Below are 17,682 nucleotides of genomic sequence, written 5' to 3' on the forward strand. Positions count from 1 at the left end.
TCCATGTCTATATATTACTGTGTGTGTATGGTCCACGTCTGGTATAGCATTGTGTGTGTGTATGGTCCACGTCTGGTATATTATTGTGTGCGTATGGTCCATGTCTGCATATTCCTGTGTGCGCGTGTCTATCTCAGGTGAGAACATGTCCGTGGGATGTTAGGTTGTGGTTTACTTGAGATGCTTGGCTGGTCCTAAGGTCGTCTTTCATTTGAAAGAGGGGACAATTTCGTGTTATCTTTTCATTACCTAGGTGAAAGTGCAAACACAATGTTGTTTATACATCTCGGAAAACAGACCTGGCTCTAGTGGTTGTTATAATTTGTGCAACGTCATTGAAATACAACAACCTGATTGGGTGACGCGGGAAAAATACTTCTAAGGTGGTCTGTGCTCCGGCATCATTGGTCCTTGCATGAGCTGATTGGTGTTCGTCACGATTACGTCACTATCCCGTTCACCAGTAGCGAGGTGGCAATGTCGAGGGAGTTGGCAGATTTTCAGGGAGACAGATCATAGTGCGGGTGACGGGGAGACTGGTCGGGTGTTGCTGTCTGTTGATACGGTTCGAAGCTAATGTACAACTTATTAACAGTGACTGCGGTAATTTCGCCTCAAATTAACATAATAGATTTTTCTCTAAGTACAAGCTGGTGATTGTTAACTCTCTTCTCTGTGTAGTGTTGACTGTTAACATACTAATACAGTACTGTTATGGTTGTGTGAAAAATCAAGACGTACCCGTAGACCATATACCATATCCGAGAGCTTAACGAAAGAAATTTTTAAGCATTAATACCGAGGGAGAGATCTTGCCTCAAAAGACATGGCCAGTGTAATTAAAATGATCAACAGCTTCAAGAGCAACCACTTACACGGCGGGAAGCGCTCGCCTGCCCATACCTCCAAGGACACCACCCTGAGGGAGGACCTGCCTGAAGGCTGCCCCAACAGCGACCTCGTGAACCGACGGAGGGTGTCCATCTCCAAGAGCGGCCGTTATAGGGAGAACCACAAGAGACGAAGTGCCCTGCCCGACGACACCAGGAGTAGCGACTCAGACACCCCAGCCAGCCCTACCGAACCTGTTGACACCCAGAATGTTCTACTGAGAGATAAGGTAAGGAACTTCTTGTTTATGTCTTACTGAGAGACAAAAAAGAAACTTTGTATGTCCTATTGAGACACGAAATAGGAACTTGTTTTACGTCCTGAGAGATGAGGTGAGGAACTTGTGTCTTACTGAGAAAAGGTAAATTTGAGAAGCTTTCTTAACTATATCCCGACTAAGATAAAAAGAGGGACATTCTGAGAGTCAAGATAAGATACTTTTCAATATACTGTACCTTAATAACCACTCAGTGCGTATTGAGACTAGCAGTCACTGTTTAACTCTATTCTGATCACTTGAAGATTAGGCCTCCATTTCACCTCAAGGTTAACCGCCCTAACGCTAATCAAACCTAACACCGTAGGTAGCATTAGTGTGTTTAATGCTCATTTGAAAGGTAAACATATTTAATTAGACTTATTACGTATGTTAGTGTTGTGTTTTGTCCATTGGAGTGCGGTGACTTGGTTGTGGTTTAAGGTGTTCATGTTGTTGAAGATGATACTGGAGTTATGAGGCAAAGGTTAGAATAATGTTTAAAGGAGGATTTGGGAGATAAAAGTTAGGGTATTATTACAACTTCTGCCCCAACTCGATTAGAGCAATATTGTGATTACCATAAGTTATATCTTGTCAATAGGGACATTTTTTTCTAATACCACTTCCGTCGCAAATGGATATTAACTGAGAAAGTAAATTCACGTAAGAATTTTTTTTAGCTTTTATTTAAAATTTTAGAATTTACATAAATATTACATATTAATATATGTGTCCTTGAAATATTTAGATGACTTCTTTCCATGTACACTTGATCGTCCTTTACCCAAATCATTGGACAATAATAAATTAATGTAAATCTGCAGTCACCGCGGCTTGTGTGGGTTTTTTTTCCAGCCGACCCGTTCAGTCTGAAGTTACTCTCACGTCCACAATAAACGTAAAATTACACTGATGCTTCAACAAAGTTGCTTCCATTGGCACCAAATATCAAAATAAGTACTTTCTGTTTAATATGGCAGGGGCAGCTAGGAAGTTGGGTAAGTTTAGGTAGGTTTCTTTGGTTGGTTAGGTCAGGTTGTAATGGGGGGAGGGGGGTTGAGTCAGTGTCAAACTTTTAAGTCAAGGAACAGTCACGATACTTATTGGGGTTGTTCACTAGTAAGTTCAATCTTAGTACACAAGGTTATTGGCAATGAGGAACTTCCATTAACATTTACCTTAAAAGAACTTACTGCAGTTCCTCATACGATCACAGTTAGTGGCATCATATTATAATATATATATATATATATGTAATGGAAACATGTCAGACGTGAGGTCGCCAGGCTTCGATCAGCCTCATTACTATGCCTTGTAATTACCTTCTTTGTATTTTTCTCTCTCACTGTAGTAATAGAGTAAACTGCAGTTCCTTGTTGACCTGCTCTCAGAAGGTTATAAAAGAACAGTTAGTTTCACAATGCGTTGAGTGGTCACTTACAGTACTCCATTGTGATAAGTTATCGTATTTACACGCTGGTAGGAACCTCAGCTTCCGTTTGATCTGTCTGGAGATTATTGGCTGCTCGAAATACACAATTCGAGACTGTAGAGGCACAGCGTGCTAAATACACTAGATATTAACTACCAGAAATTTAGAGGCACTTGATAATGTAGCACTGTAGGTGGTTGAGGAACTGGGCAGACAGACGGTCAGGAATTGAATTTCTAAACAATACTGAACTGTTGATCATATTTTTTTATGGTTAATACGCATTTTTGAAGAGCCAACGTGATGATCTTATAAGTTAGATTAAATAATTCTAAACATTGACTACTCACGGCCGACGTATTGGACGGTGCGTGAGGGAGGTGACCCACGGGTAATGCCTTTTTTTCAAACAGTAAGAAGCGTTAATATTTTGATCTTACTGTCATGGAAATTTACCAGGAAAATTTGTATTATTGCTCTCACTTCTCGAGGTGTGTAGATAGTTACAGTGTATAATATATAGACAACACTCTTCGCCCCACTCACGCGCTGCCTTCCTCAATTCGTTATGGTCCAGTGATTTGGGTAAAAGTTGAGTCATTCTCTGATTCACATATAACAGCTTGAAAAAGACCTTCATCATCTGCAGCGGTTTGGTTGTGGTTCTGACGCCAGTTCCCTGAGTAATACGACCTTACTCACGACTCATTGGTAACGTGGGATCACATGGAGATTACCCCCCCCTGTTTATTCACCTGGTAATAACAGTTGGCACTAAGGAATCCGACATAATTAAGATCTTCCTGTTTCTTTGTTGAAAAGGACATACACACACACACACATGCTGCTTTAGTTGCTCGTATATTACAGTGTTTCCATTTTTATCAGTTATGGGAATTATTGTTTTAATCAGTATAATTTACACTACTATACTGGCAGCTCATGTAGTCGCAGCGGGAGCAAAATAATCATGTCGCGTTCGCTTCTGTTTATCTGGGTCTCGTTTCCGCCATCCTTATTGTGTACTGTATAATTATATATCCGGTTCTGGTCTAGAATTCACAGGTATTCATACGTAGATGTTTTCCTTGTTAATATATAAGGGTGACTAGCCAGCACAAGACAATGTCCAGAGAATATCGCCATAACTTCATGTAGCACCAGTTTAGTACATAGTGAATCCTTAGATAGATGCTAAGTGAAGTCACTAGTTAATTTTGACGTCATATTTATACGTTTCTGTTGTGTTTCACTCTCATTCTCACATATTCACTTGACAGGGATAGTCATCGTCGGAACATTTCAGAATCTGGACGGAGCTCAGGCCAACTGCTTCCTGGGTTCCGTTTTCTATTATAAACTGTTACAATACACGGGGCGCTGTGTGCTAAAACATTCAATGTCATGTTTATTCCAGTTCTGTTTTTAAGACCTTGTGCGGAGGTGTTTCAATTCCGGTGTTATTTTAAGAATTTTAATACGAGTCAATGTGTTTTAACACCCAATACAGTGTTTAAAATCCGTTTGCGTTCTTTTAAATACTTAAATCACAGGAAGATTAGCTCCCTGCTTATTGCATCTTATGATCAACCACACTAACCTTACCTAAACACTCGGGTAGCGTAAAGGTGTTGAATCATCAGGTGAAATAAGTTGAGGGTCTAATCTTCATGTGATCATCTGACTTGTTGGGTAAATCTAGAGAAGTGGTCTTAGGTGTGGCGTCCTGTTCATTGATGTGGTGAGAGGTGTATGACGGTGTGTTACTAGAGGTACTCCAAACTATGATGGTGACCTTTGATCTCCACATGATGACTCAGTAGGTCAAGAGGGCTTCAGTTGTAACAGACGCAGCCCCTAACCTAACCTAACCTAAGAGTACCCACTAGGACTTGGCCCCAACACTTGAATCACTGGGTTGGGCTGCGACCTTCTACAAATGGGTACCACTGGGCTAGTCAAACTTCCTCCAAATATAGAATAATTCTTAGCCAACACACACACACACACGTTTAATCAGTCTGTTTTGGTGTTTGTAAGACGTCACATATTATGCTATCTCAACTATTGTTTATTTTAGCAGAGTGGCATCTATCCAACGTCAAGCTGTTACTACTAACCAATGGCATAATAATCAATGGAACTCGTCTTTGTTCTGACAGTTCCTAATTGTTCTGCCATACATGTGTTAGTAGGGTAAATAAGAACCAATAAATCACCTACGGGTATAAATGACAAATTTGGTTTAAGAAAATTTCAGTGGAGATGCTTACCTGTGTCTCAGGTTGGTGTAAGACAGTTTACTGTACTGAGAATGGATAAAGTGATATATTCAGTAGAAAAGATAAACAAGAAAATAGATAGATAGAGTTGGTTGAATTTAATAATGGTTTTGTTCATATTTCTTACGTCACTGCTTCAGGCATATTACTAGGAATAATTTTTTGGGGGGTAGTTTTTTTCGTACTTTGAATTTGCACAATAAACTGGTATTGGGAGATATATATATTGTAATAAAATTACCATAACTTTGTATTGTTGTTAATGTTATTACTTTGTTTGGTAATTTTTAATATTATTATTATTATTATTATTATTATTATTATTATTATTATTATTATTATTACTGTTTATATGCGGGCAACTCATCAGTGTAACCAACCCAGTTACTCTGTGTATAAATATTAAAAGTATAGCTTGAGAGAAAACCATGAAGGGATATATCATAAGTGTTGTCTGGTAACATTTACTTCTGTGTTGCAGGACAAGAAGAACAAGGAGAATGAGAAGAACAAGATGAACGCCACCCGCCGTGAGAGCGACATCAGCCTCACTGATGGTCACGCCGTAGCTGATGAGATCGAGTCCCTGGCCAAGACTATAGAAAATGGAACTAAGGCGGATTTAGCTCTAACTTAGATATTCTTTGGAAGTTACATTGGATGTTTGTGATATCTAGTTTTTAGGTATAATTTGTGACCCAGTGATTGTCACTCGATATCATGTTAAGGTTTAATATTTCTATAACTCTGTATAACACTTACTAGGGTTTACACGGTAACCCACCTCACTCTTATGTCACCTGCTTCAAGTTCTCAAAGATCCGTATTTTGATATTTTCCAAAATGAGGGAAAGAGAACGTTTCTAGTTGCAGTTGCGTCTTATTGTAACTGGAACGTCATTTAGGAGATGGTATATTTCCCGTAGTTCAATTGAGTTAGTCATGTGTGTGTTCCCATACCCTGTAATATCTCCACGCAAGAGAAACTGTCACGTACGATTTCTGATCTTTGAGAATCCGAGCCGTGATTACACCATAGTTGCTCCAACCTTGTTACGTTAGTGTGAACGTGTGGCGTTATCGTGCCTCGTTTGTTATCGTATGAGATAAGAAGCTTTTAACCCATATGTCTCAAGAATGGATATGTGTTAAGACTAGGCTGAACGTCGTAATGTTTGTTTATTTATTTTTTTTAGACAAGTTAAATGTCACCTCGGTGTTTCCAGGTACAGTACTCGCATCCGGAGAAAGACTAAATTCCCGATAGAGGCGGTTAGCAGAAGAAATAACTTATGGAATTCCTTCATATATTTCGCAGGTGTTGTTTGGATGATAGTGTAATAAAAACAATACAACGGCTTTTTCCTTTAATTTTTTGTTTCGTTTTTCTCTATATTCTTTTATTAATCGCCTACAGTGGACAGGGCATGAAAGAAGCGGGAAATGTCGTGATAAAACACGGCGAAAACTTACCATATATATATACAGTATATATATATATATATACATACATACACACACACACACACACACACACACACACACACAAGTAAATCACTGTAGGTGCGCGTGATCCAGGTATATGCTGATAACCACAAGGAAAAAAGAAAACACACAAGAAATTTCTTGTTTCAATGCAGATATTAACCCTTGATACCGAATGGAGTTTCAAGCTACCAGTAGCATACTGGGGCCAAGCAACCATGCCAGCATAGTCTTAGTTGCCATTTTTATATTCTCAAGTCATGTACGAGAAAGAAATGTTCTTCCTCGCTTCATACAGTGTTGTCTGAGGTCCATACTACCCAATAAGATGCAACACATGATGGGGTCGAGATTTATCTAATATAACATTTTGTGTAATTAGACTGACTGCCTTAGTCTTTATTAAGGTTGAAAATACTAGTGTGATAATTAGTCATTGACACTACTAGGATTCTAAGTTTTGGGATTGTAGGATAAAATGCCACTAAACCTAATCCAGCCATATTGTAACCTATCTACAGTATTTATCCTCACTAAACCAAACTTAAACTAATCTTAAAAAGTCAAGAAACTGGTAACCTAATCTTACTTAAAGTAAGTCCTTCAAACTAGTCTAACGTCGCCTTGAGCAAGTAGGATTTTGCCCACTGTTGGTCTGGTGGTAGAATTTTGTACAGGTGGTGAAACTGTCTAACTGGATTATGATTGCTGTTTTTACCGTCTGCTTAGAAATTGTTTCTAACCTAAAGAGTGTACAGTATAATCATACGTGTTTCAAATATAACTGAGTCTACCTGTCTACCCAGCAACGCTTATTCACATCACACATGAATGTTCCAAATAATCTAAAAATATGTATAGTCAGACTCCTGTGTTATGAACCAAACTTAGAAGCACTTGTAAACTATTTTTCAAAGCGAATATAGTACATGAAAAGTTTCGGCAAAAGCTTTTAATCCCAATAACAATTCATTTTGCAGTTGACTTCCTACGTTTAATTTCTGTTTAGTTAGATGATGAGTGAGTATTTTTGTATAGTATTGTATGTAGTATTTACCAGATAAAAGGAGCTGATCATATTACCACCTTTCCTTGTAATGCAGTGGCTGCGGGGACACCACCCTCAGGTTAATTTATCATGTTTGTAAATTAACATACGTAGGTACTTGAGATAAGGTGGAGTGGGTGGGTGTTTCTTGATAAAGTTGTCTCCCTTTGTGTACCACCCCACTACCCCCCACACACACCCACACCCTCCCCTACACCTCTTCCATCCTCACGTCAACTGTCATCATCATCCTTCCACTCACTGTTCTACCAACCACCATCCACTCACTGTACTGTTCCACCATCCACTCACTTTCTGTTCCACCAACCACCATCCAATCACTGTACTGTTCCTCCATCCACTCACTTTCTGTCCCACCAACCACCATCCACTCACTGTACTGTTCCACCATCCACTCACTGTACTGTTCCACCATCCACTCACTGTCTGTCCCAACCACTCACTGCACTCACTCACTGTCTGTCCCGTCAACCACCATCCACTCACTGTACTGTTCCACCATCCACTCACTGTTGTTCCACCATCCACTCACTGTGTTCCACCATCCTCACTGTACTGTTCCTGCTCCCTCACACTGTACTGTTCCACCATCCACTCACTGTCTGTTCCACCATCCTCCCTGTCTGTCCAACCATCCACCTGTACTGTTCCACCATCCACTCACTGTACTGTTCCACCATCCACTCACTGTACTGTTCCACCATCCACTGTTCCACCATCCACTCCTGTCTGTCCCACCAATCCACCCTCCATCACTGTACTGTTCCACCATCCACTCACTGTACCATCCACTCACTGTTCCACCACCACTCACTGTACTGTTCCACCATCCACTCACTGTCACCAACCACCATGTACTGTACCACCATCCACTCACTGTACTGTTCCACCATCCACTCACTGTACTGTTCCACCATCCACTCACTGTCTGTCCCACCAACCACCATCCATTCACTGTACTGTTCCACCATCCACTCACTGTACTGTTCCACCATCCACTCACTGTACTGTTCCACCATCCACTCACTGTCTGTCCCACCAACCTCCATCCACTCACTGTACTGTTCCACCAACCACTCACTGTACTGTTCCACCATCCACTCACTGTCTGTCCCACCAACCACTTATTTTCCACCTGTCTCATAACCACCCAGTCGTTCGGTATCTTTTTATTATCAGTATTTCTAAGTTCCCTGTTATCGCTTTTCTAATTAATTACATACACAATCTCTGTTTATGTCCTGGCAATTGTATTTATGTTTCTTTGCCATCTTCTATATTTTTGGAGGAGACTTGAGATTTGTATATTTGTGTCTTGCAGTTATAAACACCTCCATCATTGCTGTGTAGGATTCTGAGACTTCTTGACACATAACATCAAGTGGGTTGTTTTTGTTCAGGTGATAGGTAGCTGCGTGGAAGTCTTCGCTCCAGTGGATGTACAATTTTTTTTATTGTCACCTTGTTGGAAAGGTTTTGCCGTTGTGTTATAATGAGTCGCAGTGAGGCTTGCTTGTTTTAGGGAACTGCTTCATTATGTCAGCAGTGTTTCCCTTGGTAATGGTTCGCTCTTGGTGCTTTGACTACTGCTTCAGTATTTCGATTCGTTAATACACTGTTCTTGAACTAGCATATCCCTCAAGTCCCTTTTTATTCTGTGTTCAGTGTTTCAGAAGGAGGTTTCATTTCCACGAGGGTTCTAACCAAATAATTGTACAGTCTCACGTGTTTGTTATAGACAGCCAGATGATAAGATTCAGTTTGCACATTTAAGCTAAAAGAATCTTCTTGAAGTCTTATGAAACTTATAGAGTATTATATAAGTTTTGGTAGACGTGTCTCAATTGTGTATAAGCTAAATTATGATATAGTATATATAGATGTGGAATTAAATAATAAAACTTTTAATGTTAATTTTATTTATCTAGCCTTGATATTCTGATTAATGTTCTATCAATTTTACAATAATGAAACTGAAGGTAACTGATTGGTACGGCTGGCAGTGATATTACTCAACAATAACAAATGCTAAGTCCACACAACAAAGATAAAATACTGTTTTTAGTCCTTGCGTTACAGTACCTCCCTTGAGTGTACGTGTGTTGACTGAGGAGTAAAGCTTACTCTTCCTGTGTTCATTGGGGTTACAGTATGCAATCATTATCATCACAAAAATAATCTTTATTAGTGTATATATATATATATATATATATACATATATATATATATATATATATATATATATAGAGAGAGAGAGAGAGAGAGAGAGAGAGAGAGAGAGAGAGAGAGAGTTTTGTATTATTTGTATGTGCGAGTTTCAAACTCACTGTAGCGAAGTATTAAGCACGATCGTGGGTTTGAATCGTAAATACTTCAGGTACAAAGGTCTTTAAGTGGGCCAGTCACTGCCTGTAGCTCGGTCACCAATAAGAGAAAAACACTCGACGGCACCTACACACAAAAAAAGGCAATTAGGAACTTATCAAGACAAACAGTAGTCAGTGGTGAGATAAGATTATATAATGCACTTAGTGTAGGTGTTGGCAGACGGGAAGTTGAAAGTTGATTCTTATCGTGATTGACTTGGAAATGACTTGCAGATATTAAACTAGGTTGCAATTATTACTTAACTCATCTGCCGCGGTCACCCTCATCTTTCGCTACCTCGAAGAATGAGAGCTGGTTGACTCATCAGTCCAGAGTGGCATCACACCTTCACACAACTCGTGGGGATTTAACATCAGATAACAGTCTTGATTACGTGGACTGTCACTTATCTAGGTGTGGGGGGTTGGGTTGGTTGAGGGTGTATATTTTGACGTAAGTATGACCGTGGTTTAATCTCGTGTTTATGTTTGTCTATACGTGTAGATTCAAATGTTTGTGTGTGTAGATGGAGTGACATAAATACACTGACGTTTAATGAATTAACTCCATACCAGCATTCTCCTACAACCATGACAACAACCTTCCAGGAATGAGAGGTATAAGATTCTATCACTCTGCATTTCGCCACTTCAGTTAGTCGCAGTAGTACAAGTATGTAGGGGGACCATATTGAGTACGTACTTTTGTGGGTCTTAACAAGCATGGACGTCCTAGCTCTGTGTCTCGTCTGTGTAAAGAAAAAGCATGTAGTTATATATAGTAAGGTTAGTACTCTCTCACGTGTATGTACATATTGTTTGTCACAGTTCTCTACATAGTTTACAGTTACAGTGATTGCCTTGTTTGTTTAGTTACAGTGATTGGCTCATTTGTTTACAGTTACAGTGATTGGCTCGTTTGTTTACAGTTCTATATATATAGTTTACCGTCACAGTAATTATTTATCTAATTTATCATGTAGTTGTATACAGTAGTTTACCATCGCAGTATGAACTTTACCTGATAACTTCAGGACATTTTTGTTCATATGAGTGAATAGGACAGGGGCCGCATACACCTCATCAGTTACGTGCAGTAGCAGAGATACAGGGGCCGCATACTCAAACACATTTACGGGACTGCATCTCTTTGTTTACCCCGTAACTGGACTTACAGTCTCTGATCAGTATACTTGAAACAAATATTTGGCAGCGGACTCCGGAAGTGAGCCCGTAATCTAGCCCTTAGCTTACAGGACCTAAGGAGATGCTGTAACACGATCAACCTGGATATAGTAGTCGCTATTTCCCAATTGCATAAAAAAATACTATATGTTGTAATAATGCTTGTTAGACTTGTTGTATCATAGAATAATAAAGAAAATGTTTTGTACATCAATATACTTAAATACGATATTACTGTTTGTCTTTTTAGTTCATTTTTTTACGATAATGAGAGGCTCGACGCCTGTATTATTAAACAACATCTTCCCTTGAAGAGGGTCGTCGTGTTTCAACCCGAGTTTCAAACTAAATGAGTCCTAAGGGACACCGCAGTACTGTACTTAACGGGGTGGTGTGGCGGTAAAATTAACTAATTCCAATAATATTAATTTATAATATTGGAATTAATTAATTTTACTGTACAGTGCAGCATTGGCGGCTCGTCCATAGGGGTGGCAACCTCCTACAAAACTGCCAGATGTATGATACATTAACTTCTATACCAGAATTAAACAATTTCATAAAAGAAATATAAAAAATTCAGTTAGATTGTCGTGTTCTTTTTTTATTGACACAATATTCATTTGAATAATACACCTAAACTTATGTGAGTCCTATCTACAAGAAGGGCGATCTTCACTCCACGAACAACTGTAGACCAGTGAGCCTGACCAGCATAGTATGTAAATTACTTGAGAGTATTATAAGAGATGCCGCAATGGAACATTACTACGAAACAACCTTGTAAAGGATTGCCAATGCGGTTTTATGCTGGGGCGCTTCTGCTTAACTCAATTGCTCAAGGTATTGGATATTTGGACCCATATTCTGGAACGGGGTGGCAATATCAACAATATATACCTAAATTTTGCCAAGGCTTTCCACAGTGTGCCCCACGAAAGGCTGAAAATCAAACTAGAAGGGTACGGAATTCGGGGAAATGTCCTAACGTGGATAGAAGACTTTCTACATGACTGCAAGCAGTGTGTGGAGATGAATGTCACGAAATCATCATCTGTACCTGTCACAAGCGGGGTACCATATGGCAGTGTATTGGGCCCGCTGTTGTTTGTTTGTTTCATAAATGACATGCCTGACGTTGTACACTCCTCCATAAAAATGTTTGCCGATGACGCCAAGTTATTTCGGAAAAAAAGAACCATGTGGATTGTGAAGAGCTGCAGAAGGATCTTTATGAGCTCCAAGAATGGTCGAAGAAATGGCTGCTGAGATTCAATGTCACGAAGTGAAAGAGGATGCACCTGGGGCGTACCAACGGTAAGGAGGCGTATCATATGTCCCAACGGGATGAAGAAACTGCACTGTTTGAGAAGGACCTGGGTGTATATGTTGACAATGAGCTGAAGTTCTCTGGCCATTGCGAGAAGAAGGTAAATCAGGCAAATAAATTATTGGGTCTTATAAGAAGGTCGTTCAGATATCTAGACGGTCCGTCCCTCGTAACGATCTTCAAGAGTGAAGTGCTTCCCCATCTGGAGTACTGTCACCCCATCTGGTCCCCAAGATATGCTGGGGACTGTCAGTTGGTTGAAAATGTTCAAAGGAGGGCCACCAGACTGGTGGCTGCACTTCGGCACCTCAGCTACCCTGAGAGATTGGAGTGTCTGAACTTGCCTAGCTTATACTAAAGACGGGCAAGGGGTGACCTAATTGAGGTGTACAAGCATCTCAAGGGGCACTACTCAGTCGAGTGTCCTTACTTGGAGCTGGCGGACGCTCGCCCCACAAGGGGTCACAGCTCAAGATTGAAAAAGTCGCAAGTCCAGAAAACTGTGAGGGAAAACTTTTTTGGAGAGAGGGTTGTAAACTCTTGGAACAATCTACCAGAAAGTGTTGTGACGGCACCGAGTGTGAGCTCTTTCAAGACAAGGCTTGACCAACACTGGAGCGGGTTCAGGTACATTCAGGAGCCGGTGCATGCCCAGTACTTGCCAACAGTGCATAACAGAGACGTGACCGATCGCCCAAGCGGCTAACGAGCCGATGAGTGGTGAAGAGTGTAAAAGTAAAGTAAAAGTAACTCAGTCGCTGTACATTTAACTATGAAAATAAATGCCATGGGTCAGGTGAATTTCTGACGTCTATTCTTATGATCTAATCAGAGATTGAGCTTGCCAGAAAGAAGTGAAATACACACGCTGTTAACACTAGTTCTCCCTGTAACGGGCCGAGTTCTTTTCATTTTATATCCCACCTAATCTGCCATCATTTGTGGTGGCGCAAATTCATTCAGTTTAATATTCTATCTAAGCTGCCACTATTTGTACTGGGCCGAGGTTCTTTACTTCATATTTTATCATCCAGATATTCTTTTCTGTTATTATTCTTCAATTCTTTATTTATAATTATACTTTATATTCTTATTTTGTATTCTTATATAAGTAATTCTCTTCTCAGTTATGTATGTTTTTTATATTAAACTTTCATGGTGTAGTTATTTAATAATTTCTATGCTGTGTCTTTAGTTCCACATTGTACATACATGTCTTATCTGTCTTTTCTTATACTTTCCAAGTCTTTCATTTCTTTTCATATACTGTATATTATATTTTCTAAATTTATATGTCCTTACCTTTCTGAAGTATTTACTCTGTTTTACTTATATTCTCATACATGGGTTAGTCTGGGGAACCATGTTATTCTTAGTACCACACTTATTATACTTACAAAGGGTAACTGCCACCACCCAGACTTTTTATTATATAACATAACTCATGGAAAGCTTTGGGTAGTGTGGTAGATGTATAGGCACGTGAGTAAATCTTATTTTCTGGGAACCAATGTTTAGAAGGAGTAGAGAGGTGATACTCGTAGATTACTAATGCAATATTTATTAACACAGTGAGTGAATGCGATTTTACTTAAATTCACCCAGACAAAACTGGACCCTTCAGGTCTTACTGTACTATTGACAAAACAGAACCGCAATTACTTATCAATTCATCAAACACTTCAAGTACTTATTATATCATTAAACACCTCCAAGTACTTATTACTTCATTAGACAATTGTTGTATTATTCCTCTGACAAATGAGATTCAGTAATTATTGTACACGATAAGATAACACTGGACCCTCAGGTCTTACTTTATAAGTAACAATTTACATCTTCAATTCTAAGTTACAACATTTATCAATCATTATATTATTCCATTGTTACTGCAAATGGATATTATGACACACTTGACACTATCCCGAATTAAAATAGTCTTTATAACAACAGGTGATTTCGGTATGACTAATGTGACACTTTAACGAGTATTCAGTGGTTTGGTGGACTCAACTCCGAGAATAACAATAACCCTGGTACCACCAACATTCATGGATTCAATACTTAACCTGGGATGACTATATTTCTGCTAATCATCCCCAAGCAGGGATATTAATACGGCTCCATACATATAACCAAGAACAGTAGATGGACCACACTCAAGACGGAGTCAGTGGGCCAAAGTTGTTTACAGGCTCCTTCTCTAGCTCGGAGCGACCGCCCCGGGAAAGGTTGAATCGTGGCGGTGGGCCGTGGCGTCTGCCAAGGAATCTCGCCCTGGGATTCTAATCTCGCCACCTTAAAGACATCCTTCGAGAGCCATCTCGCCCAGAGGCGGCTCCCGAACCTCAGTCGTGTTGCCAACACACACAAACAGTTTCTGGAGACGTGGAGGAGAAATCACAGAGGGAGTGAATATTTAACTTCACTATACAAAACATACGTCTGGCAACGGTCCAGACGCTATCTAAATCTCTACGTTACTCGACCTAATTGGCACAGAAGTTACTATGTTAAAACATGAACACTGATATTCACAAAAATCGACTAAGTTAAACTGAATTAACACGGCGGCGAAAAACAATCATCTACACACCTGGAGACGTGGAGGAGAAATCACAGAGGGAGTGATTTTTCCCCGCGCGTCGGCATGTATACGGGCCTGAGGGCATATCCCTACTAGAAAGACTAATTTTACTAACAATAGGCCTTCTATTCAAATTAGTCGCTGGACACCTAGCTGTGACCGTCAGTGTCACAGATCAGATTAATTTTCTACGTTTATCTTTATGATCTAATCAGAGATTGAGTTTGTCAGTAAAGAGGTGAAATGGAGTTATATATGCGTTCGCAACTCTACTGGCCTGACCGCAAACCACAGCCCAGGCCGAAACAGCCGTTAAGTCTTGGATATTTGAGTTTGACAGGAAACGTTCAGGAGATTAATGACTTTCTTAAATAGACAACTGGCACGAACTAAACTACAAACATCAGATTCTCTGATGTCTGGGCAACAAAATAATATAACTTCAGTAGCGATCGGAAATTCAGGATACTCCCACGAACGACATAAAATACGCCACTCTAGCTGGCAAACTCGACACTCACTTACTTGACAAGTTTTACTAACAATGAGGACAGTTGAAGCTTTCAACACCACTCACAATGGATCTTGAATGTTCCAACTGTAAACAGACATATCTAGGTTGCCTCACCAATTGCAACCACAGTTGCAATTTCAAATTCTGTCATTACTAAGGAATAATGAAGTTCTCGGGTACATTCAAGATTGAGAGAAAACGGCAGACTCAGGCGTTCTGAAGCGCTGAGAAAACGGACTCTTCAGATGGGGAACTTCACTAAGAAAGCATAGCTACATGGTTTGTGGGCTATTGAGCGTAATATGAATCGTCTGATTTTACGATGACTGACGTGTACGACTGTGGTCATTACACTCGAACCTCTTCCGCTTCGTGTGGGACCAAGTAGGGTAGATCTGATAATACTGTCCACTTCGCTGATGCATTATGGGTCGTCTTACTCGTGTGTTTGTTTACCTTCGTTGGCGCTGTAATAAAGAGTACTGCGCTCTCATGGACATTTTTTCCTCCCAATCACCAAGGTCAATCCTATATTACAGAAAGAACGTGATTTTAGTCCATTTGATTGGGGAGGAAAAGATTTTACAAAATATAAATACTCGTGGAGAGCCTGTTAGTTACAAACACAGGGGAAATATAATTTTTCTAAGGTTTCCAATGTAATTTTCAAATATAACCAATGTACAGTAATGCATAAAATAACAGGAAGTGGTTTTAAGTGCTGATATGCCCTTATATTGTCACGGATTAAAAATTGTGGTTTACAGATAAAACAAATTTATAAACGCCGCAATTTCAATACGTTTTATAGGTAGACGGTCGTTTTATGTCAAATGTTTTAGTTTTATTTACAAGTTAGTTAACGTAACCTAGCATAACTTATCACATGCCGTGGGCGAACTTACTATTACTGAGACGGGGGAAGCTGCTGTGAAGTCCTCTATATTAGCCAAAATACTGTATCACATATGCTTCAGTCACATTATCATTAAATAATCAAACTCCATCTCCCAGTGAACTTGTTTTATTATGCACCTAATTCAGCCAAATGGAAGTTTACCAAAACGAAATAATGTAATTGATGAAAAATTAGAGCCTGCAGTATTTCACATATTATATCATGAACCACTGTTTCAAAGGTGTTTTTGTAGGTAATGTTACCATCAACTCAATTTCAATTTCAATTGTTTATTCCTTGATAGAGGAAGCGGGATCCTAGTGCTGTCACTAGGTACCCCTGTACAATAACACCAGAAGCATCTGGCAAGTGTGACAAGTATATACAGTATAAATATTATAAAGGGGCTTACTAAAGCCTAAGGAAGGAAGGATATTCCTTTAACACATAATCAATGTTATTTACATAATATCTGGCCAGTATGGGGAGGATCATCGTGTCTCCGTCAGGGGGTCGTGGAGTGGTGGTCCAGCAGGCGTCACGGAAGCGTTGTGTGTGGGGACATCTTAGGAGGTAGTGGATAAGGGTGCGGCTATCGGGTCATCTGCATAATGCACAAGAGCGTTGCTCAGGGGATGCGGGGATACCAATCTCCCAAGCAAAGTCATGTGCAAAAAAGATGCACCTGGATAGTACCAATAGTAAGGAGGCGTATCACATGTCCCAACAGAATGAAGAGACTGCATAAATTGAGGCTGAATGTGAAAAGGACCTGTGTGTGTATGTCGACAATGAACTTAAGTTCTCGCGCCATTGTGAGAAGAAGGTGAATCAGGCAACGAAACTAGTAGGTCTTATAAGAAGGTCGTTTAGATATCTGGATGGTCCCTGAATCGTCACGATCTTCAAGAGTGAGGAGCTTCCCTGCCTGGAGTAATGTCACCCTGTTTGGTCCCCGAGGTATGCTAAAGATTGTCAATTGATTGAAAATGTTCAAAGGAGGGCCACCAGACTGGTGCCTGCTCTACGGATCCTCAGTCATCCATAGAGATTGGATCGCCTGCAACTGCCTAGCTTATACTACAGACGGGCGAGGGGCGACCTAATCGAAATGTATAAACATCTCGGGGGGCACTTCTGGTCGAATTTACATACATGGAGCTGACGGATGTCCGCCTCACAAGGGGTCACAGGTCAAGGTTGAAGAAGCCACTAGTCCAGAAAACTGCGAGGGCAATTTTTTTTCGGTGAGAGTTGTGAACTCCTGGAACAATCTGCCGGAGAGCATTGTGACGGCACCGAATGTGAGCTCATTCAAGGCCAGACTTGACCAACACTAGAGCAGGTTCCAATATATTCAGGAGCTAGTGCATGCCCAGTCTCT

At 40.1% G+C, this 17,682-nt stretch overlaps 1 protein-coding gene across 1 annotated transcript; it reads left to right on the plus strand.

Moving 5' to 3' along the window:
* Positions 1 to 491: 491 nt before the first annotated feature.
* On the plus strand, positions 492 to 6,410 carry LOC121857149. Its single transcript, XM_042353040.1, has 2 exons — positions 492 to 1,120; positions 5,346 to 6,410. Exons 1-2 carry the CDS (start codon positions 827 to 829, stop codon positions 5,499 to 5,501), a joined length of 450 nt encoding a protein of 149 aa, XP_042208974.1. The 5' UTR covers positions 492 to 826; the 3' UTR covers positions 5,502 to 6,410.
* Positions 6,411 to 17,682: the final 11,272 nt, after the last annotated feature.

This window comes from Homarus americanus, unplaced genomic scaffold (assembly GCF_018991925.1).
Source record: "Homarus americanus isolate GMGI-L3 unplaced genomic scaffold, GMGI_Hamer_2.0 scaffold20465, whole genome shotgun sequence".
Classification (NCBI taxonomy): domain Eukaryota; kingdom Metazoa; phylum Arthropoda; class Malacostraca; order Decapoda; family Nephropidae; genus Homarus; species Homarus americanus.